The 19702-nt window shown below is 39.6% G+C and overlaps 1 protein-coding gene and 1 long non-coding RNA gene across 2 annotated transcripts in view; one reads left to right on the forward strand and one right to left on the reverse strand.

Annotated features, from left to right (window-relative positions):
• PLA2G15 (phospholipase A2 group XV) lies at window positions 1-17192 on the reverse strand. The gene is made up of 6 exons (XM_061469007.1): window positions 16840-17192; window positions 8773-8929; window positions 7361-7479; window positions 5699-5797; window positions 5008-5232; window positions 1-1348 (listed from the first exon to the last, which is right to left on the reverse strand). The coding sequence occupies exons 1-6, from the start codon at window positions 16982-16984 to the stop codon at window positions 837-839; spliced, it is 1257 nt and encodes a 418-aa protein (XP_061324991.1). The 5' UTR covers window positions 16985-17192; the 3' UTR covers window positions 1-836.
• The window catches only part of LOC133277301 (uncharacterized), an 11714-nt gene continuing 8942 nt past the window's right edge, over window positions 16931-19702 (forward strand). The window contains exon 1 of the long non-coding RNA XR_009746148.1: window positions 16931-17045. This is a non-coding gene — a long non-coding RNA (uncharacterized LOC133277301). The remainder of the gene's footprint in view (window positions 17046-19702) is intronic.

The raw sequence follows: 19702 nt of genomic DNA on the forward strand, positions 1-19702 counted from the left end.
TTGTTCGACAGCATTCAATTAGCTTTAATTTATCTACTACTCCACACAGCTAAGGCTATTGCAAGCACCAACCACTGTTCAGCTTCTTTCCCTCAATGATAAATAAAGCACAAGGTGAGAATTCCTCAGACTTCAGATTTTACGTAATCAGGCTCTAGAAGTTCATGAGCAAACAATTTCTCCTTCTTAAAAAGGAAAAAAAAAAAATTTAAAAGTATTTAAGAAATTGAAGTCATTCACACATCTCTCTCTCTTCCCAAAAGCTGCAATAAAAGCAAGTCTGGATTATGACAAAGGTAATACAGTACCAGCCAGAGGTCTTCCCTATTTTACCCAGTAGATGTGCACACTTACAAACTAAAGTACTGGAAACTGTGAATGAAAATATGGAAGACCTTTTTAAAAGTTTACTGTGCTTCTCAATTGGTAGTATTATTATCTTGTTTTATGGGCATCTGAACCTGCAGCCTTTCCCAGCCCTCTCACTCCAAACCCTGCAAATACACAGTCACCCAAAGGAACTCAGGCATCTGATACTACGTAGTATGTGCACGGGCTGCACAATCTCCAAGTGAAAGGTTGTATAATACTGGACGCAAACACCAGAGGCACCAAAACGCTTATTTGACCAAATCTGCAGAATGTGAAAATACCATGAAGCATCATAAGCACAAATCAGAGACAATCATTTCGGACACCAAACAACTTCTCAAACACAGCCTTAAAAAAAATCCCCACAAAATAAATAATTCAAATATCTAAATACCAAGAGATTAAAAGGCATTTTCCCCATATTTAAGGGAAGGCATCACAGGTGAGGAAAGTAACACAAGGTGTCACAAATCAAAAAGCAGCTTTTTCACATAGGAGATTGTAGTATCATTGGATAGCATCTGAATATGCTCATTTCCTGAAAGCTCAAATACCACCACTTTCTGTTTTTGCATGTTCACCCACTTTTGACATTGCAAGGCACTCTGTAAGTTTACTGTACCATCCCCATCACTGTAAAAGATCTTGGGTTCTTTGTCTGGAAAACTTTCATAATGGAAGGAATCGGGTGTTTCCACGCCAGTACCATAAAGACAGTGTATGCGCACACCAGGTGGTGTCATCTGGTAGACCAAGGGTTCAGTGTCTTGTCTCATGAGCCAGCCATCTTCAAAATTGATGTCCCTGTAGAATTTCTGGTAATCTCTAAGAGTGTAATTAGCTGTAGGTGTTCTTACAAAGACCTTATCTGGAGGCCATGTGTAGTTGTACGGGAGCATCCAATTAGTGGAAACAGCTGATCTCTGCTGGTCTCTGATCTTGAGTGAACTGATAACAGGTATTCTGTTGTTGTCACCTTAAAAAAAAAAAGTGGAATTTCATTATACACAATGCAAAGTAGGCAACCGGCAGCAATTACTACCACTCACAGGGATAACATGAAAAAAAGATCATTCCTTTTGCTTAGTCACAGTTTGAAAAGTTTTTCTTCATTTATTTGATCTTGCTAATTAACTTCTGTAAACTACCTTATAACTTTAAAATGTAAATACAAATTGATGAATGACTGACAAATCAAGAACTTTCCATCTGCTGACTTTCCATCATGTTCCTTGTGAAAGAAGCAAGTATTTTCTACCTGAGTAAAGGAAGAAATCAGCTTTTATTAAGCATTATTTGTACCATTTGCAATTTGTACCATTCCATGCTGTTCTGGGAACCTGTTTTACAGTGATTTCAGTACCTAGATGAGGTTTTTGCTGAAAGAACAGGTAAATACTACTATACATACATATTTAAGAACTCATGAAGAGCCTTTATGGGCTTAACAAAATATTTAAAGTTTTGCATGTTCAAAACAAGCAGAGCAGCAGTATTTCATTCAGAATAGCCATAAAAATTACTATATGGTTTATTTACCATTTGACATAATGTTTTACCAGTTTATGTGCTCCCTTTGTAATAAAACCTATCAGAACATGCCTACCACTGAGAGAAAATGGCGGACTGTTGATAGGTACCTAAAAAAAAATCACCATCATACAAGGCAACAAAAGCAAAGCAAGTGTAACTGTCTCTGCTTTATGTTATCAAATAACAATGCTGCACTCAGTAACCTATTCAGTCTCCAGGCATAGTACTTCACAGCAAAAGATATGTTGGAGCTTGTTGGCTTCTGGTAGAAACCATGCAAAATTGCCAGTACCATCATCTTCCCTTGCAGTAAGCGTTTCAACACGGCTGAAATAATTGTGTTGCTCAGAACAAATCTAGAGAACTAGAACTTATTATCAATACAGGTCTTAAATTATCAGATACCCAAAACCCCACACTATTGTTACATTTTACCAAGTTTAGACTTACTGTTATTACAGAACTAGTGTTTGACCAAAATATTTCAAGATTTTTTTTGAGATATCAAATCCATTGTTTTCTTAGCAATATGTTACAGATATTGCTCTAACACATGACTACGTTATAATTTATATGCACCTTTCTTCACATTTTAACTACTGTTCTTGCATCTCCACAAAACTAGAAGCTGCTTAATAAATGGCATAGTCCTTACTAGAAACCAATACATATTATTGTAAAAAAAAAAAATCAGAGTTTGTTTTCACAGTGACCATCTCATCCGATCTATTTTCCATAATCACAACAGCCAGCACACTTCAATTCTTTTGTCAGCTGAACTTTGAATTTGCCTTTATTGGTTCCAGTGGTTTCAACACACAGTGATCCAGGTCAGCCACACCATAAAAAGTGAAATACTGCAACCAAAACCGCTATTACTGTAACAGCCCTGAAGCAGATTTTTCAGTTCCATACGGTGGCACTGTTGCTTCAGCACGAGTCCTAAAGCACAGTCTTTAATGACATCTTGAGGAAGACTGTATGGAAACATTGACTACCATTAACTCTGAACAGATAAAAAGAAGGCTCCAAAGAGCACAGCAAGAATCACAAAAGTCCTGTAACGTGTTTAAGATTACTGTGTGGTATAAAACTGAACTGTCCACACTCACCACTAAGCTACTGAATCAGACTTGGCAGTTTTCAGCAAAGAAAGCCTGAGTTTTGAATTGCACAGTGAAAGGGATGTTCACAAAATTTATTTCCAGTAGAACAACCAACCACAGAACCTGACTGTTCCAGCCTTCTTTCACAGAACTGTCATGAAGTGCTTACCAAATCCTTTACTTTTCTCTGAAGTGCAGAAATACTGTATGGCCAAGACCGTGCTCAAGTCAGCAGGCACAACACTCACTGACATTATAGCGAACAAAATATTAGGTCTAAGGAAGACCCTGCTAGCAACCCAAGTTGACAAAAAACCAAATCAACCTCCACAGTAAACTTCGGGTCTCAGCTCACCACAGTGGCAACAACATTCTCACTTTATTGGCACTGGCTTTGTAATGATGATCTTCCAAAGTACATGAGTAAGTAGCAGAAAGTATCGAATACGATCTAGAGAAAGTAATGCTTTGTGTACTGTTTACCACTTCAATAACACAACTGTGGATTTGGCATGAAGTTCCTAGCCATAATCATATTATAAATAGGAACAGGAGTAGAAAGAATGCATTCACAGCTTGCCTTGTCTTTCCTGCAGCAATGTAGTATTTTTCTTTAAAGCAACAGTTCTTCTGCATATGAAGAACCTGATAAGGCCAGTTTTAAAACTCCATGTAGTTTCTAACACCTGTAATCCCAGTGTTAATGCCTGATGGTGGTGATTTACTACAGATATTTGAGACAGAACTAACCTAAAAAATGTACATTCTGATGTTGTATTCTGCTCATTCAACTTTCCTACATGATTCATTATGATTCTCATTTTGGTAGAAATTTGACTATTCATGATACATTTGTATAACTAATCACTTTGGATGAGATACATTATAAAGGATAAAATATGTGATACAAGAAAGTTTAATCCAATAGAAATCTGGGCTGTGGAATTTTACATAATCATGGGATTTTATGAAGGTCATATTAGCATTGCTCACTTCCTGACTTTTCTGTAGCATGCAAACTTGTTAGATGAAGCCTGTGGGAAAAGGGAATTTTTACATTGCAATAGATTTAACAGTGTATAACTCAATACAAACACCCAGTTCAGGTTCTGATTATTAACTGAGCTGTGCACTACTATTTAGAACCAAACGCCTTCGCTAAGCAAAGCATTCTTTGATCTGTCCATGCATGGCTAGCACTTCCTGTGTGTTCTGCATTTTGATGAAGTCCAGTTTTGAAGTCAGTGTTGAAGAAGATAGTGATATCCAAAGCTAACAAGTTGAAAACAAACTAAAAAAAAAAACAAGCCAGAAACATCATGTAGTATATGCCAAAACACGTGAAATAATCATAGTATCACATGATGGAGTAAAATGCTTTTTCTATCAGTTATTTGCAGCTATTTAGTGAAATACATTATGCTTCTTTATTCAATTTCGTTTAGACTTGGGCCTATCCAGTATGCTACACACAAGATGTCAAAGATTCACTTCTCTTATCTGTAGAGTTATAATTTTGGATGCGCATTTGTGCAGCAGGGATCACTTCATCACCATGTCTGCAAGTTTTCCTTAATGTTAACCTGAAGCAGCCATGTTATCTTTAATCAAAGGAAACTACTGAATGCTCTGGACTCCTTGTTAGCTTTGCAATACTAAACAGATAGCAATCAGGCTGGAGGCAGAAGTGACAGAAGTAGAAGACACCACACTAAACAGTGGATGACAGTGATCTGCTGAAAAGGGGTTAGGAGAAGTCAAGAAGGGACACAGCTCCCTGTTAAGGGATGCAAAAAAATTCAGTCCACTTCCATAAACATGAGAGAATGACAATCTGGTCACAGGGATTGCAACATCAAGTTGCCATCATTTATGAAAAAAATTATTTTTAACTTCGTATTATCTTAAACTTTCATCCTCCAGTCTTAAGAGATTAAGAGTCTAGTTAGTACCTTGTACTACTAACAACATACATTGCAAACTCTCAATTACCTACCTGAAGCCAGCACACGGAGAGTTTTAGCCACTCCTCCCCATGGAGCACCTAATGACACATAATCCTTTATGTACTTGTCTTTCCAATCTTGAGTCTGATTGTTGAGGAAGTAGAGGGTGTACATGTTACCCATACTGTGGGCAATTAAGACAACCGGCCTTCCATACTGCTCATACATTAACTCTATCATCTTACGAAGAGCCACAAAATAGTCTCTGTTCTCATCTAAAATAAACATATATGGGTTACACAGGTATAATAATAAAGTGTGAATGCTTAACTACAAAAAAAAAAAAAACAGAACAAAAAAAAAACAAAAAAACAACCCAAACAACTTTTAAAGAATTGTGCTTTTAATGAAAAGATGTGCAAATTCCACTGTCTGTGGAATGCAGAGCTTAGAAATCCCAGTGGGAGAGCTGGGTGTTTTTGTGGGGATGCATTTTGCTGGTGTGGGGTTTTTTGCTGTTAATTTGTTTTTTTAAGCAAGTCTTAAGTAGCAAGTTAGGCTAGTTGCTTAAAGCAAAAAAGAAACTACACCACAGAGCTTGCATCTCAGTCCAGGGATAGCCAGGCCACAAGAACTAGTCAAAATTAAGTGTAATTGTAAAGGTGGGAGAGGAGAAGAGACCCAGAACAGTATTTGCTGACTGGAGAGTCAAAGTTGTATTCAAGTAACAATGCTATTTACTTGGTGCCTTTCGCCAGTCATAAGGTGCTCCTCTTACATCTTCATCACGTTTATAGCCCCAGTCTACTAAACTCTGGACCAGCATATAAAAGTAACTGCCTGTAGACAGAAGACAGAAACACAACAGTGAAATGATTAGCATTAGAAGCAGCTGTCAGACACTATTCCACAAAAAAGTTCTGGAAGCATTATCTCTGATACCATATATATAGACTTTAAAGTATTAACATTAAAATGGTAGCCTTTGGCAATCTAGAAAGCTGTATATCAAACAAAATGAGTTATGCTCACTATCCCCCGAAAGTGACACAATATAATTAAAACTTTTTACTAGTTGGCTGATCTATCAAATTTTGCAAAAAAATGTGGTATACACGAAATGGATACATTTTCTTTGGCAGAAATGTCTTACCCTTGAACTGTAAAGAATACATCATGAAAGTTACTCTGTTAAGAGTCCTAGCTTTTGTTGATTGCAGATTAACTTCAGGTAAAGTAGATATTACATTCATAAGATTGGCCAACATCTATTCTTGGAAGCAAATGCTTACAGCATACCCCCGAGGCAAAGTTATGGCAACTACAGCAAGAATGTTTTTCTATCTATCAGGTAGTGGGCTAAGACTTAAGTGACCGAACACAATGCTTTAACAGGAAAGAAGAGAAACATCTGCAGACCGGCTCATGTTAGATACTGGAAGATGTTGCATATTACAAGCTTTGGTGCATAGGGTTTAAGTATTACCACAGTTAAATGCATCTAGTAACAGTTTAAAAACTTAAGAGCCAAAACATCCTGTCAAACACAGTCATAACTAAGTTTTGAGCAGAACCTCACTTGTTAGTCTTGAGTACTTATCATATAATCCCTGAAGTGAACAGAGACAATTTTAAATATGGGCCTATTCTAGTTATGAGCGTTATCTAGTGAAGATCAGTAAGCACATTACTACCCCTTTGGAGACTGCTTCCTAAAGAAAAAGAAATCCATGAAGTATGTACAGCTCAGTGCATTACTGATTTAAATTACTCTTCAGCCACAGCTAACAACTCACAAAAGATAACCAGATTCAGCAATTTCAAAAAGACAATTTCTATAAAACATTATATAAAAATAAAAAAAAAATAATCCCTGCAAACACATTACTGCGAAAACTTTCTGCAGCACAAACGTAATTATGGAATTATTCTGACACTGACAAAAGACAGGGAACTACAGAGCATGGTACTAGATCTGCCAAGCCTATTAACTCATTCCTAAGACCAAAAAGGATCTTACTCAGAACCAAGCTTAAATGAAGTGGCTGTATTTTGGTTTTGTTTGTTAAGCTTCAGTCACAGAATTTTCTACTCAACCCATCTCATTTTCCAAAACTGTCTATTTTCAAAGTGCCTATTTGAGTTTCATACAGAGAACTTAAATTTGGCACAAAAATAAATAACATGGAATCTTCTTGTCTCAATCTATCAGGCCAAATAACAAACAAAATGATATAATCCAATGAAGACTCTTAAAAGCTCATGCTACCCTACCACCAAAAAACCCACCAGTCTTTCTACTTCTAAACAGAACTGTAATTTGAAATCACTTATCAGTAGCTTGTAGACACACTAGAAAATTCCTGAAAGTGACACAGCACTTCAGACACAGCTTGTACATACCAACGCTCCTTTTACTTGGGTCAAGGAACTCCAAAGAAAATGTCTGCCCAAAACCTGGGACTCTGATATCTACCCCATCTGGTGGCTCTGTAATCTTACTTGTTCGATTGTATACCAGCCTGGGGGGGGGGGGGGGGGGGGGAAGAAACGAGAGAGAAAACACATGAAACATGTTGTATTACCACATGACAACTCTCAACTACATTGGATCTTACATTCTGAGTGCAGTAACAAGAATTTTAAGAGCTATTACGAGGAAGAAATAAAAAGAAAAACCACAAACAGGTAGACATGACAAGAGTACTCCAGCTCTAGATAAGAGGTTATACAATGTAAGCAGTTACTTTGATTAGTTTAGTACTTTACATGCAGAATCTAAGACTTCTCTACAAAACTCTGTATGCAGAATTGTGGCTGACCTTCAGAATATAAGCTACTTTATGCAGTTCTATACTATTTCACTTTGCATCAGGCCACATAAAGCAGAAAACTTTTCAGAAACGGAAAAATATGACAGTAGAAGATAAAATACCTGTAAAATTAGATATCAGAAAAAATCTCCAAGATAAAAATAATTCATTGCTGTTTAACTAGAACACCCACATCCGCATGAGAGTACTCTATTTCTTGACCCGTAACAGCTGGTACCTGATGGAATCTTAGAATCTGAACTCATACTCAAACCTGCACACATGAAAAATCTGTAGTCTATAAGGCTTATGGCAAGACTCAAAGCAGAGGTACAGCTACATAACAGCTCAGTACATTCACATAAAATATCATGTTTTTAAATTGCACAAGCTAAGCTTTTCTTGTTTTCATAGAGTATTTATATGATTTTTACAGGAGCCTTAGAGAAGCAGACTGAATGATGAAATAGTCTGGAAGCCTTAAGTTAGCCAATTTTTTAAAACCAAAATGATTCTGGAGAGACTTCCAGACTGCCCTTAAAGAAACTTGTGTCTCAGCTGCCCATCCAGACTGCTGATGACATGCTGCCAGCACAAGTGCAAGCTCCCATTCCCCTTGCCTGTCCCTCTGAGCTGCTCAATGAACCTCCTTCCCCTTGCCCCATCAAAATGTAAGTGCTTATCAAAACAGCAGAAACCTTTCTGCTTTAGATAAGCCTGTAGAGGCATCCGATAAGTGCTCAAACCAGTATCAGTTAACCAGCAGGAGAGAAAGCAGCAGAAACCACTCGTGGAGAACCTGCTTTTCATCAGTGAACAGCTACCTTAGATGCAACAGAGCCATATCTTCTAATGCATCCTGTCACTCCACCTAGCAGAATTCCAAACAACTTTTTTCACTGGTCTTGAATGAGAAAAGGAAGTTTTAGGCAGCCATTCTATACGAAGTATGTCAGTCTAAGGAAAGCAGATAACTGCAAAGAGCAACATTTCTGGTCTTACCTGATGTTATCAATCCAGCAGTCAATGATGACAGGAAGAAGCAATTCTAAATTCAGCCAGAGTGTAAAATAACTGTCTGTCTTCTTAGAGCAGAGATAGTGCACTACGGATGGTTTATCTAACTTTGCTTCCAGCTGATTGCCCAAGTCTCCTGGAACTGAAAGATATAAAAAGGAGACATTTTAACTTTTAAGTGTATAACATTTTACATTATAATATATATATCATAATATTGTAGCCCTCATGGTAACATTGCCTTCAGAAATACCATAAAGCTTCATAACTGGATGAAAAATAAAAAACATATTACATAAAAACAATATGCTGCATGAACATTTTCCATAAATCGAAAATACTTAGGTTTTCAAAAATCAGTAGCTGAAGAACTACCATGTAGAATAATTCTGGATCAACAGTTGTAACTTCAAAGAGCAGACCATGTAGTGTCAGGTCATATTAGGCCATAGGTACGAAAACAGGTGGTTTCAGATGTTTAAGTTATCTGTGTTTTAAAGTGCAAACTCAGTCTTTCTGAAAGACTTTTTTCTTCAGAGTTTTGCAACTGCACATGCAGCTCCTTCTGTTCTCTTTAAACAGCTGCCTACAAACTATCAATCTGATGGTAAAAAAAAGTCAAAAGTGAGAAAGATCAGCTCCGTTTATGTTTTTTATTTTTACTTCTTCAGCTTCAACCGTGTGTGTGCTACACAAGATTTATTTTGCTACCATTTAGCCCAAATACGTATCTTTTCCATTCAGGTTTGGATACAAGACTAGTTTCAGTCTTCACTTATTTTTTTTTTTAATACTTTACGTTAGTAATACTTGGAGAGAAGGATCTTGTTATCCACACCTTCTCTGAAGTGTGCTGCTTGAACGATGCACTAAATGCCAGTATTCCTTTGATAAAGTTTTATTTTCCTTTACTTATTTAAAAAAATAGACTAAGATAGGAATATCATTTCTATATTAGAGCTAAGCTTTAAAAATGCTCTTATTTCAGCAGCAAGTTTGCAGAGAAATATCCTACGTTCTCTTATGGTTAATAATTTTTTCCCCTCAAGAACCAAGAGGGCAAAGATACAGAGAACCTTTTCAGTTACTGAAGTAGTAGAACAAAAAAAAAAAAAAATCAGGAGTGAGGTACTTCTTAAGGGTTCCCCCCCACTCCCTTCAGCTCCACAACCCCCTACCTTTTTGGGGTGTGCATCACTTCATCCTATTCACTTGTCAATGCTTCATTTTGAAGTTTTTTAATGCAGGCCTACCCACAGAGTTGCTTTTTTCCCCCCTACTTCAGTAAATTATTTAATCAAAAGAGCTGAAGTGCTATAGAACATTGATTCTCAGTAATGGTTTAAAGAAAGAGATAATTTTTAGTGGAACTCTTAATTTAACTGGAAAGCCAGAGATACTTTCAGAGAAATACTGCAGACCTGAAAAAGGACAGGACTTCAGAATATAGACCTGGACAACCACACTCTTGCAACTTACCACTGAAGGTTATGCCCCACCACAAAAGATATACCTCAGGATTCCCTTATTAACTACCCCTTCTTCCTCATTAGGTTTGTAGTGCTTTTGTATCTGCAGTCTCAAGTGAAACGTTAAAAGACCCAGTAGCTGACCACAGTTTATTTTAGGTCATACTTCAAGGACTCTTGATACATTGGAAAGCATAGTAAGAGAGACTACAGTATTGCATCATACCCTAGAAAGAGTTTACTGCAGTTCAGTCTTGTACCTCACAAAATGATGTTTAGTTATTACTTATTGAACTATATGCCAACAGCTTGCTTCACAGTCTCATGCCTGAGCTGTATCAGTGCTTTTAATGAGAAAAGGTACAGAATGTAATTCTATTTATATCAATCATTCATGACTAGCCAGTTTCAACAGCAAACCTGCCAAGGCCAGAACAGGTTAATTTTGTCTTTCGTTTCAATGCAAAACAAAGTAGGAGAGTGACATTCTGTTTCTGCAATCTCATTTCCTTGGGAAAAAATAAAGTTCTTCCAGCAAAGACATCTTTTGAAAGACTTACACAAACATCCAGAGTACCAGATGTTTTAAGAACTTGCTGAGGTTTCCAAACAGCACTCTAGTAAGCACTCCTACTTAGAGTAGAAAGACTTCACAACTGAAGAAGATTATCATCAAGATGTATTTATTGAGAAGAGTAAGGAAAACAGAAAGCTATACAAAGTCTTACTTGAACTTAATGGAGTGATCTTAGTTAACTGCAAGTTTAATTTAGTTAAGATGTCTTATTCTCAAGCTTCTGGAGGATAAAGGCTTCTGCCCCAATTCAGAGTAGAAGATGAGAAACATTACATACTAATTTTTACTCAAGGGCTGATCAGGAACAAATTGAAAAGTGGTAATTTTATGTAAATCTAAACCAAAGATACGGGGTAAGTTGTACCTGTGCCAAGACACAATACTGGAGTTAAAATATGAAGTCTCATGTACACGTGTGATGCCTTTGTTTATAAAGCATAAAGCAAGTCTAACAAAAAGGGACTTTTTTTTTTAGGTTTATATTTCCATACTAGCAGTGAAACTGCTAATCACTGTAACTCACAACTTCTTTCCAAAAGTATGTTCTGCAAGCTGAAAAGGGCTCAGGATGAAGCTACAGGGAACAAAATGCAAATCTTGACTTTTTAGATTATGGAAAGAAACATGCACGTTTCAGTTCCCATTCCACACAATTTAACAGTGTTAATGATTTACATTTTGGCTGGAGAACTACTTTGTGGCTTTTTGGTAAGTGGCAGGTTAAAAAAAGATCATACTGAAGATTAATTCTGTAGGGTAAGGACATACCTTTCTGAATTTTCTGTGATGAATTTGAAAGCAGTAATAAAAACACATTTCCCTTTGCTTGCAGGCCATACACAGAAAGCATCTGTGGGCAAAGTAATCTGTAAGCAGTTTTTGTCCTCATCCTCTCACCTACCAATATCTGTAGTTTCTAAACCTTTTTGCTGGAAACATTAGAGAAAGTTCTTACTTCCTAAAGCCTCCAGACTGACCCCATAAATGCACAAAATAAACGGGTAAGTGAAGCTCTGCAAAATACAACAGCACTAGTTAAAACTGGATGTCCAAGACAAGACCTCAAGCAGTACCCTTACTTCCCCAATACACAGTTGTGCAATACATGAATTGACTTCTGAACTGGAACATCTGGACATAAAATGAGATTTCATACTCAGCAGAAAAAAGTGCTTCCACCAGATTTGATGATCTCTTAGTTCTAGCATATTCTCTTTTTTTCACAAAGGCAGTCATCTCAGAAGAACTCATTCTAATAAACTGGTGAGCCCAATTCACTTCAAATATTATAGCACCCTTTGCAGAGGTTTTTTTCTGAACTACCTTGACAAAGCTAGATCTCCTGGAATGTGTTTTTGTTTGATTAAACTTTATGGAAAGCACATTTACAAGTTTCATTTGAGAGCTTATTTCAAAGAGGTTACAGACTTTTCTGAGAACTACAATACCTAGCTTTAGGATACATTGATACTCCTGCTTACCACTATCCTCAAGCCTTAATGACCGATGCACAGTTCTAAGCAGAAGACAAGAAGCAAATTGCACCCTGGAAAATGACTGGCCTTAATAACAGCCAGGAAATAAATAGAAAAGAACAGTCAACAACAGCCCTGAATAGGGAAATCTTAAAATTTCATTTGGAAAAAAAAACTATTAAAAAAATACTCCCTATACAGAGAGATGAGAAACTATAATCTCTGTGGGGAAAAAGGCCATCAATTGCTTTTTTACCACTTTTATTTTAAATGCGAATGCCTTTGGCTATATATCAACGACCCTAACTTTTTCACTGGTATAGTTTCCTCAGATCCGACATCTTTTCGGTTCTATAAATTAGCCTTCCTGCAGAATGAACCAAGTTTTCTGGAAAATTAATTTTAAACTCTGACCACAGTTCTCTAAGGAGAATGTCTCAAAGTAGCTCACAGACTCAGTAACAGACTGCCATGGAAAAGGCTTGTGTTTAAAATTAGGAACAAGAAAGCAAACAACACCTCACATGATACTTCCAGATACCTCAGATCACATGAGGCATAAACATTTAAATCACTCTTGACATCTACCCAGCTGACCATACAAACACACCTCAACTGGCAGTCAGCAGGAATTCACAGACAAACCTCTTTTGCATGGAAATCAATTATTAACAAACTTCACTTAGGTGTCTTTCTAGAAAACTTTAGCTAAGTACCTAACAAACTGTTTGCAAAAGATATCAGAACATTGATATAGTAAATGCATTGAGTCAGCTCTAAAAGGTTAAGAGTTCAGTGAATCCACTGCTGATCTTATAAAGACAGGTTATCAGCTCCCAAAAATTGATAAGACATGAGATAGTACATAGTGATTACTGATGGACTATATGAGAAAATGAAGGAGGAAGATCAGGCACAAAATAAATTATGTGTGAATTAGAGGACAGGAGTGTTGAATATTCAATCAGTTGTAAGAGAAGAGCAAAAAATATTATGATTTGTGTAAACATGCAGATATCCAGAAGCACTTGTACCGAATATATAGAGCTCTATTTTTAATAGGTAGTCTCAGTAGAGCAGAGGTATTAAGTAGGTTATTGAGATTCTTAAAGGAGATTTTCCTATATGAGTATACTGTTCTGGCTAAACAGGAAGTTTTGGGTTTGGGTTTTTGGGTTTCTTTTTTATGCCTTAAGTAGCTCCTTTTTCCCAAAAAACTCTTGAGAGAGGAACTCCAGGACAATCACCTTACATTTTAATGAGCATTACATCTTTGACATTAGGCCTTCAGGCAGGACTCTGGAAGTAAGGTTTTGACTTATACCTCATGTTTTTTCTTCTTTAGTACCACAATTACATGAATAACCTTTGATGCTTTCTCATTTAAAGCTCAGGGAGAACTGAGGAATTGCAGTGCAGTATTTTGCGGTCAGTTACTACCCACATTGGTTTGGTCCCTGGTCTTGCTTCCTTGGTACATACAGACACAATCTTTGGGAATAGTAGCTCCTGCTACTAAGGCACCATATGATGGTGCACACACCATCTTAGAATACAGTCTAATCCAAATGGACCAGTGCTTTTCTCCACATTCCTTATGCGAGCTCCTTTGTTAAGGTAGGTCAACCTCAAAATTACCTACTTCTTCCTCAGGTTGATTTTTTCATACTTTAGCAAGAACAAGACTCCACAAAGTGTTCAATAAGAAGTCACAGGGCAAGCTGGGGGAGCACTAATGATTGACTTAGCCATCTCACCAAACCAGTTAAGGGGCTCTCCAAGCCCCAGATCTGCTGCCACCACAACTACAGCCAACCATTGCAGCTCACCTGTTTTCAGATTTGATATTCCTAAAATCAGTATATTCAGTAGTACCTGGGGAACAGAACACAGTCACCCTTCTATAAGAAACTCCCCATATTTGCAAACTACTGCTCTACTTCCTCTGCCGTTACTTGGGTAAGCACAGGTTGCAACTGCCAGTGGGGTCATTAAAACAAAAATAATTTGAAGGAAGTTACCCTGGGTCTTGTGACCACCACTGATCAAAAACATTTACGAAGTGATCATTATGTTGGCAACATTCCTTTAAACAGCATTCCTTCTTTCTTTATTCCTTAAGATCAGATGCCCAACCTGCCAGGTACACAGTAAGACCAAACTTATTAACTCTACTTAAGAGCTTTAACTTTGGAACAGACCAAGAGTGAATGCGTAGAACACAAGACCACATTTGCCACAAGATAAAAGGCATATCTGAAAACTGAACACATATGAGGAATTAAGGGTATAGATGCCAGCCTGCTAAATCAGGAAAATCAACTGTATCCCTCTTTTATAGGGGCTTCAAACCTACCTTACGGCTGTAGAGAGGCCTGTATACTGCAGTCTTGCACCCCCCTCTCAACACCCTCTTGTATTTGGGAGCATTTCAGTGAGCTCTGTTTTTCTCCTCTCTCCCGAACACGTGTGTTAAACCAGCACTTACAATGCCTCCCTAAATGAGTCTCCTAAACCCTTCTACCATCCTCATCACACTCATTCCTAAAAAGCTTATCTTAATGTGTCACATACACAAGAAGGGTGAAGAAAAGGTCACGAAAAGTTAACTAGAATCAAGATGAGAACTTTTCATACAGAACCAGCAAGTGGCCAACAGTCACTGCTTCCTCTCCTTTATTTGCTCAACCTTCACTGCCCATGTCATGTCTAACTAAAGCTAAGCTCTTAGTGCAGGTGATTTTAAGACAACAGACGTTTCTATACATCAAAAAACAATGGTATTTTACAATGGGAAGTTACAGCAAATCACTCCCTAAGGGCACCTACTTTTTCAAACAGCTATTTTTGGGGGGTAGTCTGTATATGTTCAGACGCATTCAATACTCATTTTCTGGCAAGCTCATGGTGGGGCAGCAGGAAACTTCAAGTTTTAAAACACAGACACTGACTAGAATGGGAAGAGATGCAAGTTCTGTAGCATTCAAAGAAGATTCATTGTAATGGCAGGGAAGTCTGTGTTTTAAAGCTCTCGCTGATGAGCATGTGCTCAGGCAGGCCGTGTTTACGAGAAATCTCTTAGGAAACCTAAATGTAGGTCAGCCTTGGTTTCTAAAAGCATCTTCAGAGATCATACATACTTGCAGTAAATCCAGGAGTAGTAACTCTACACTTCTATAATCAGTATCCCTTCATCCCTATTGCTTTTAAATCTTCTTTGAATCCTTCATCACTAGAGTTCAACTGCAGCTCAGCAGCTATAAAACGCTATCACCTTGTCATCAAGTAGCTTGCACTGGAATAAGCACCAAAGCTTACTGCTAAGCCCCAGCACTAGAGTGGGAAGATGGGATGAAAGATCGCTTCTAACCACCACAGGCAGAACGCACAGAACTTCTGTGCGCACTTCAACTCCAGCCTGTCAGAACAGCCTTCTGCAGTTCTATCTCCACCTCTACATCCTCCCAGTTCAGCTGTCTGCTGAGGATAGTGAGTTTGCTCATGGTGGTCCCAAGGTACAGCATCTTACAGAAGTTCCCATTTAGCATTTACACTTTCAGGTCACAAGTTTGTAACAGTAAAAGCCAATAACAGAGCCCAAATTATTACATATAAACTGAAGAACATGCCACTGATTAACCTTTTCCCACTGTTTTCCCCATGTTCCTACTTTTCTTCCCCCTTTATCAACAAAGTTAACTGCATAAAAACATAGGGAATATGCCCACAGGACTGACTGCTGACATTAATGTCACCAAATACACTTAATATTATTGGAACCCTTAAGATTCACAATTTAGGAAGATGTTACTAAAATATTTCAAATTTATTTACAATTTTTCTTATCAATTAATACAAACAGCATGTAATGAACAGTACACAGTAACCACTACAGAAATATATGCCTACATATTCATGACAAGTTACTTCGTCTTAACAGGTGAAACCACAGGCTAGTAATACATATCCATTTTGCATGCTGCGCAATGAAATAGGCCTGTGATGTTTATAAACGCTTGTGGCTTCGCTGCTAGAACACGCACTTGCTGCTCTTCCCACATCTCGTTCCAACCCCCTTGACGGCAGGGTCGTATACAGTAAAAACTTGAGAGTCGAGGGTCTGCTTGTACTTAATGAGCTAAACAAGTGTTTACGCGAGCCTTAATCTCCCCGTACTCGCTGACAATGTAAGAAAACCCAACATTTGAAGTGCATTTGCCCCCGGCCCGGGCCCGCGTTTCTCGCCGTTGCGGCAGGACCAGGACAGTCACGGAGAAGACGCTCCGCGCCCACTGGAGGCGCCCCGCGGTACGCGCAGCGGCGCTAGTGCGCCCTACGCGGGCTCGCTCAGCGAAGCACTCCGGGCAGCTGCGGCTACAGCCGGACGGGCAGCGCACGCCACGGCAGTGCCCGCCACGCTCTGCAGGCGCCCGGGCCTCCTGCTGCCTCCCCACCCACGGCGCGACAGCGGGCACGGCGGGTCCGACCCGGTTCCGCGGCGCCAGTTGCACCGCCGCCCCCCGGCTCTTACCCAGCACCACGGGCGGCCCCGCGGGCCGGCGGCGAGGCAGGCACCCACCGCCGGGGCAGAGCAGCAGCAGCAGCAAGAGGAGGAGGCTGAGGAACGGGTTCCCTCCCGAGCGCGGGAGAAGCCTGGCGCCAGCCGGCAGGACCATCACCCTAGCACATAACCCCGGGGCCAGCAGCCGCACACCGCACCCCGTCGGAGATGCCGGAGTACGGCCCCACCGCCCGGCCCGGACAGAAAACGGCCCGGTCCGGTCCGCCCCGCCGGCAGCCGGCCCCGCCCCGCAGGCGTCGCCAGCCGATTGCGGAGAATCCGAGCAGCTGAGGTCGGGCGGGGTATGGCGTGGGAGTGCCTGCTTCCCTCAGCAGCCCCGCGGAAACCTCTATAAAGGAGCTGGACCCCAACTTCTCCCAGCTTCTGGAATCTCCCGGCTGTCGCGGCCTCGACGCAGGCCGTGAGGTAGAGCGGACAGGTACGGCACCCCACAGGGCGGCCCGGGGCCTCTGGTCCCCGCTGGCGTTCAGGGAGGGAGGCAGCGTGCTACGGGGGGTAGTGCGTTCACCCCGCATCGCTGCCCCTACAACTGTGGGGCCGTGATGACTTATCAAAATGAAGTAAGGAGCGTTTGCTGCAAAACTCATGCATCAAAATCTGTAGCACATAAGGGCCGTGGTCAGAATGGCTTAAGGAACAGCAGTGATACTTAGGAGAGCTGGGAAATAGGGTACATAGGCAAGGGCATCTGATATAAAAGCTTATGGGCATAGCTGTACTTCAGCAATATCTGACTAATGTGACAGCTAATTGGTACAGAGTATCATTGAGGTCAGGAATTTGTCAATACCAAGAAAAAGTCATTAGGCCTTCATACATGTTACAGGAACAGGTAGACTTGTAATTACAGTAATTTAAAACCAGAAGGGATATAAGCCTTCATATTGGCTACTAGGAGTTACGTGCTCAGTTGAAATACATGTTGTTTGAGGTGTGCCTGGTTCTGAAAGGGAGGAAGAATCAGACTCTAAACAGAGAAGAAAATGGTACTTGGAACAAGTGTCATCACGTCCTATGATCAGTCATGATTGTGCTGATGGGCAAAGACAAGGTTTCCTTGGTTCACTCTTGCAGTGGACACAGACTGCGCTGGATGTTACCAGTCCCTGCTATTTCTGATAGGGCTACTCTGCAACAAGGGCACAGCTTCTGGCATCTCCTATCTACTAATTTTCAGAAATATTCCTACCTTGAATGGTTAATACACTAGAATGAGCATGATCACAAATGAAGGCATGGGAGACAAGTAGAAGACTACTCATTGACTTAGGAACTCCTACCAGCTACACACAGTGTAAGGTATAACGTGGAAGCTGTTCTTGCCTCACTGAATATTCAACATTTGTAATTCCTAGAGAAGGACATGTCAAAAAGATCTGTGCATGAGGGCAGAATCTGGTGGAGCAGATACACAACCTATTGACAGGAGTTCAGAAACATGATGGGAGTGGTTTGGCATTGATATGGAAGGAGAAGGAGGACACATCTTCCTCCTGAAATACTAGATAGGAAGAAGATGCAACAAATTACACCAGGCAGCTAAGGCTACACCTAGACTTGCCTTTTTCAAGGCAGCTGCCACACCTTGTATACTTACAATTAGTGGAAAGGTGTTGACATCCACTAGACCCAAAGGCTTGCCCCAAAGACAGGTGCTTAGTCACCACACAAGTGTTGACTTGAAATGACTTCCTACTGAAACAAACTACAGGCTGTGCAAGTATGACTGAATAAAAGTGATTGCAGCATTGACCCTGGTATAGTAATTAAGTATTACAAAATGCAGCAAAAGACCTTACGGAAGGGTAGAACTATATTTAAAGAAAACTAATTTCAGTCACAGTCATTCTCTTATACCCCTGGACTCAAAATCCTCAAAATCCATGTGTCCAAAGGCCAGGATCACTTGTGCTGTGACACAAGAGTCAAGGAATGACAACTGTCAAGTCCTAACTACATCTCATGGGTTCCACTGCATAATGTCAAAACAGGTTTTGGATAGATTTTCTGTGCCTTTTAGGAATAAGTTATTATAATACAACTTTTTTTTTTTTTTTTGCCGCAGTCCTTTATTTCACCTTCTGTAAATCTTGGGCAGGTTCACTGCCTGTTGTCTTTGTTCCTCCTTTCAAAGTAATCTGTCTTTCTTCCAACTTAGCTAACAGAAAGAGGAATGGCCTCTGTAACTTTCATCTTCCTGTACCAGAAGGCAGGTCTTCTGCTTATAGGTATTTCTGCTGTAGGGCTCTTGGAGCACAGGCCTCTTTGTCTTGATGTAAGCCCTGCATTTTTCAGTGTTTACCAGTTTGATTGATCTTATTTGTATCCTTGATTATCACATCTTTTTTGTAAGCATTGCCTTATTGGTCCTACTCAAGGTACAACGCAGAGACATTTCCATGCTCAATTCAAACTAATCTTAATATTTCTTTTACAAGTCTCTCTGCTGTTCTGGCATCTGGAAATATCTTCACACTTCAAGAGAAGCTTTTCCATCTTATGCTTCTCCAGGAAAAGCCTGCTAAGCGGATAATTGCTATTCCTTCTGCTCTGCAAGTCCAGGCAATTTAGGTAACTGTCATTCAGGTGATAAATCAAGTAGTATAAGTTATTTCTTTTGTTGTCTTCTTTTGAGATCAAGACTCACATTCAAAACTAAAGTAAATTGAGCTCTTTTCTTTCATAAGGTTGTTTAAATATGCACAGCAAATGTCTGTTTTCACGCTGAGTGCCTGTTACCATTTAGACCAACAAACACCAGGAGCCTTGACACACTGAAGAGTTCCTTAGCATTGCTTTACAGTAGATATCC

Source organism: Pezoporus flaviventris, unplaced genomic scaffold (genome assembly GCF_033815535.1).
Source record: "Pezoporus flaviventris isolate CSIRO_AGI_PZ_B2104156 unplaced genomic scaffold, CSIRO_AGI_Pfla_v1 ptg000054l, whole genome shotgun sequence".
NCBI classification, from domain to species: domain Eukaryota; kingdom Metazoa; phylum Chordata; class Aves; order Psittaciformes; family Psittacidae; genus Pezoporus; species Pezoporus flaviventris.

What these genes read in the sequence shown, in the direction of transcription:
- PLA2G15 (XM_061469007.1), bottom strand. Translation starts at nt 16,984, where the DNA reads ATGGTCCTGCCGGCTGGCGCCAGGCTTCTCCCGCGCTCGGGAGGGAAC. An exon ending in TGCTGGATTGATAACATCAG is followed by an intron (nt 7,480 to 8,772) that starts GTAAGACCAGAA and finishes CCCCCCCCCCAG; the next exon opens with GCTGGTATACAATCGAACAA. An exon ending in TCTCCGTGTGCTGGCTTCAG is followed by an intron (nt 1,349 to 5,007) that starts GTAGGTAATTGA and finishes TTTTTTTTTAAG; the next exon opens with GTGACAACAACAGAATACCT.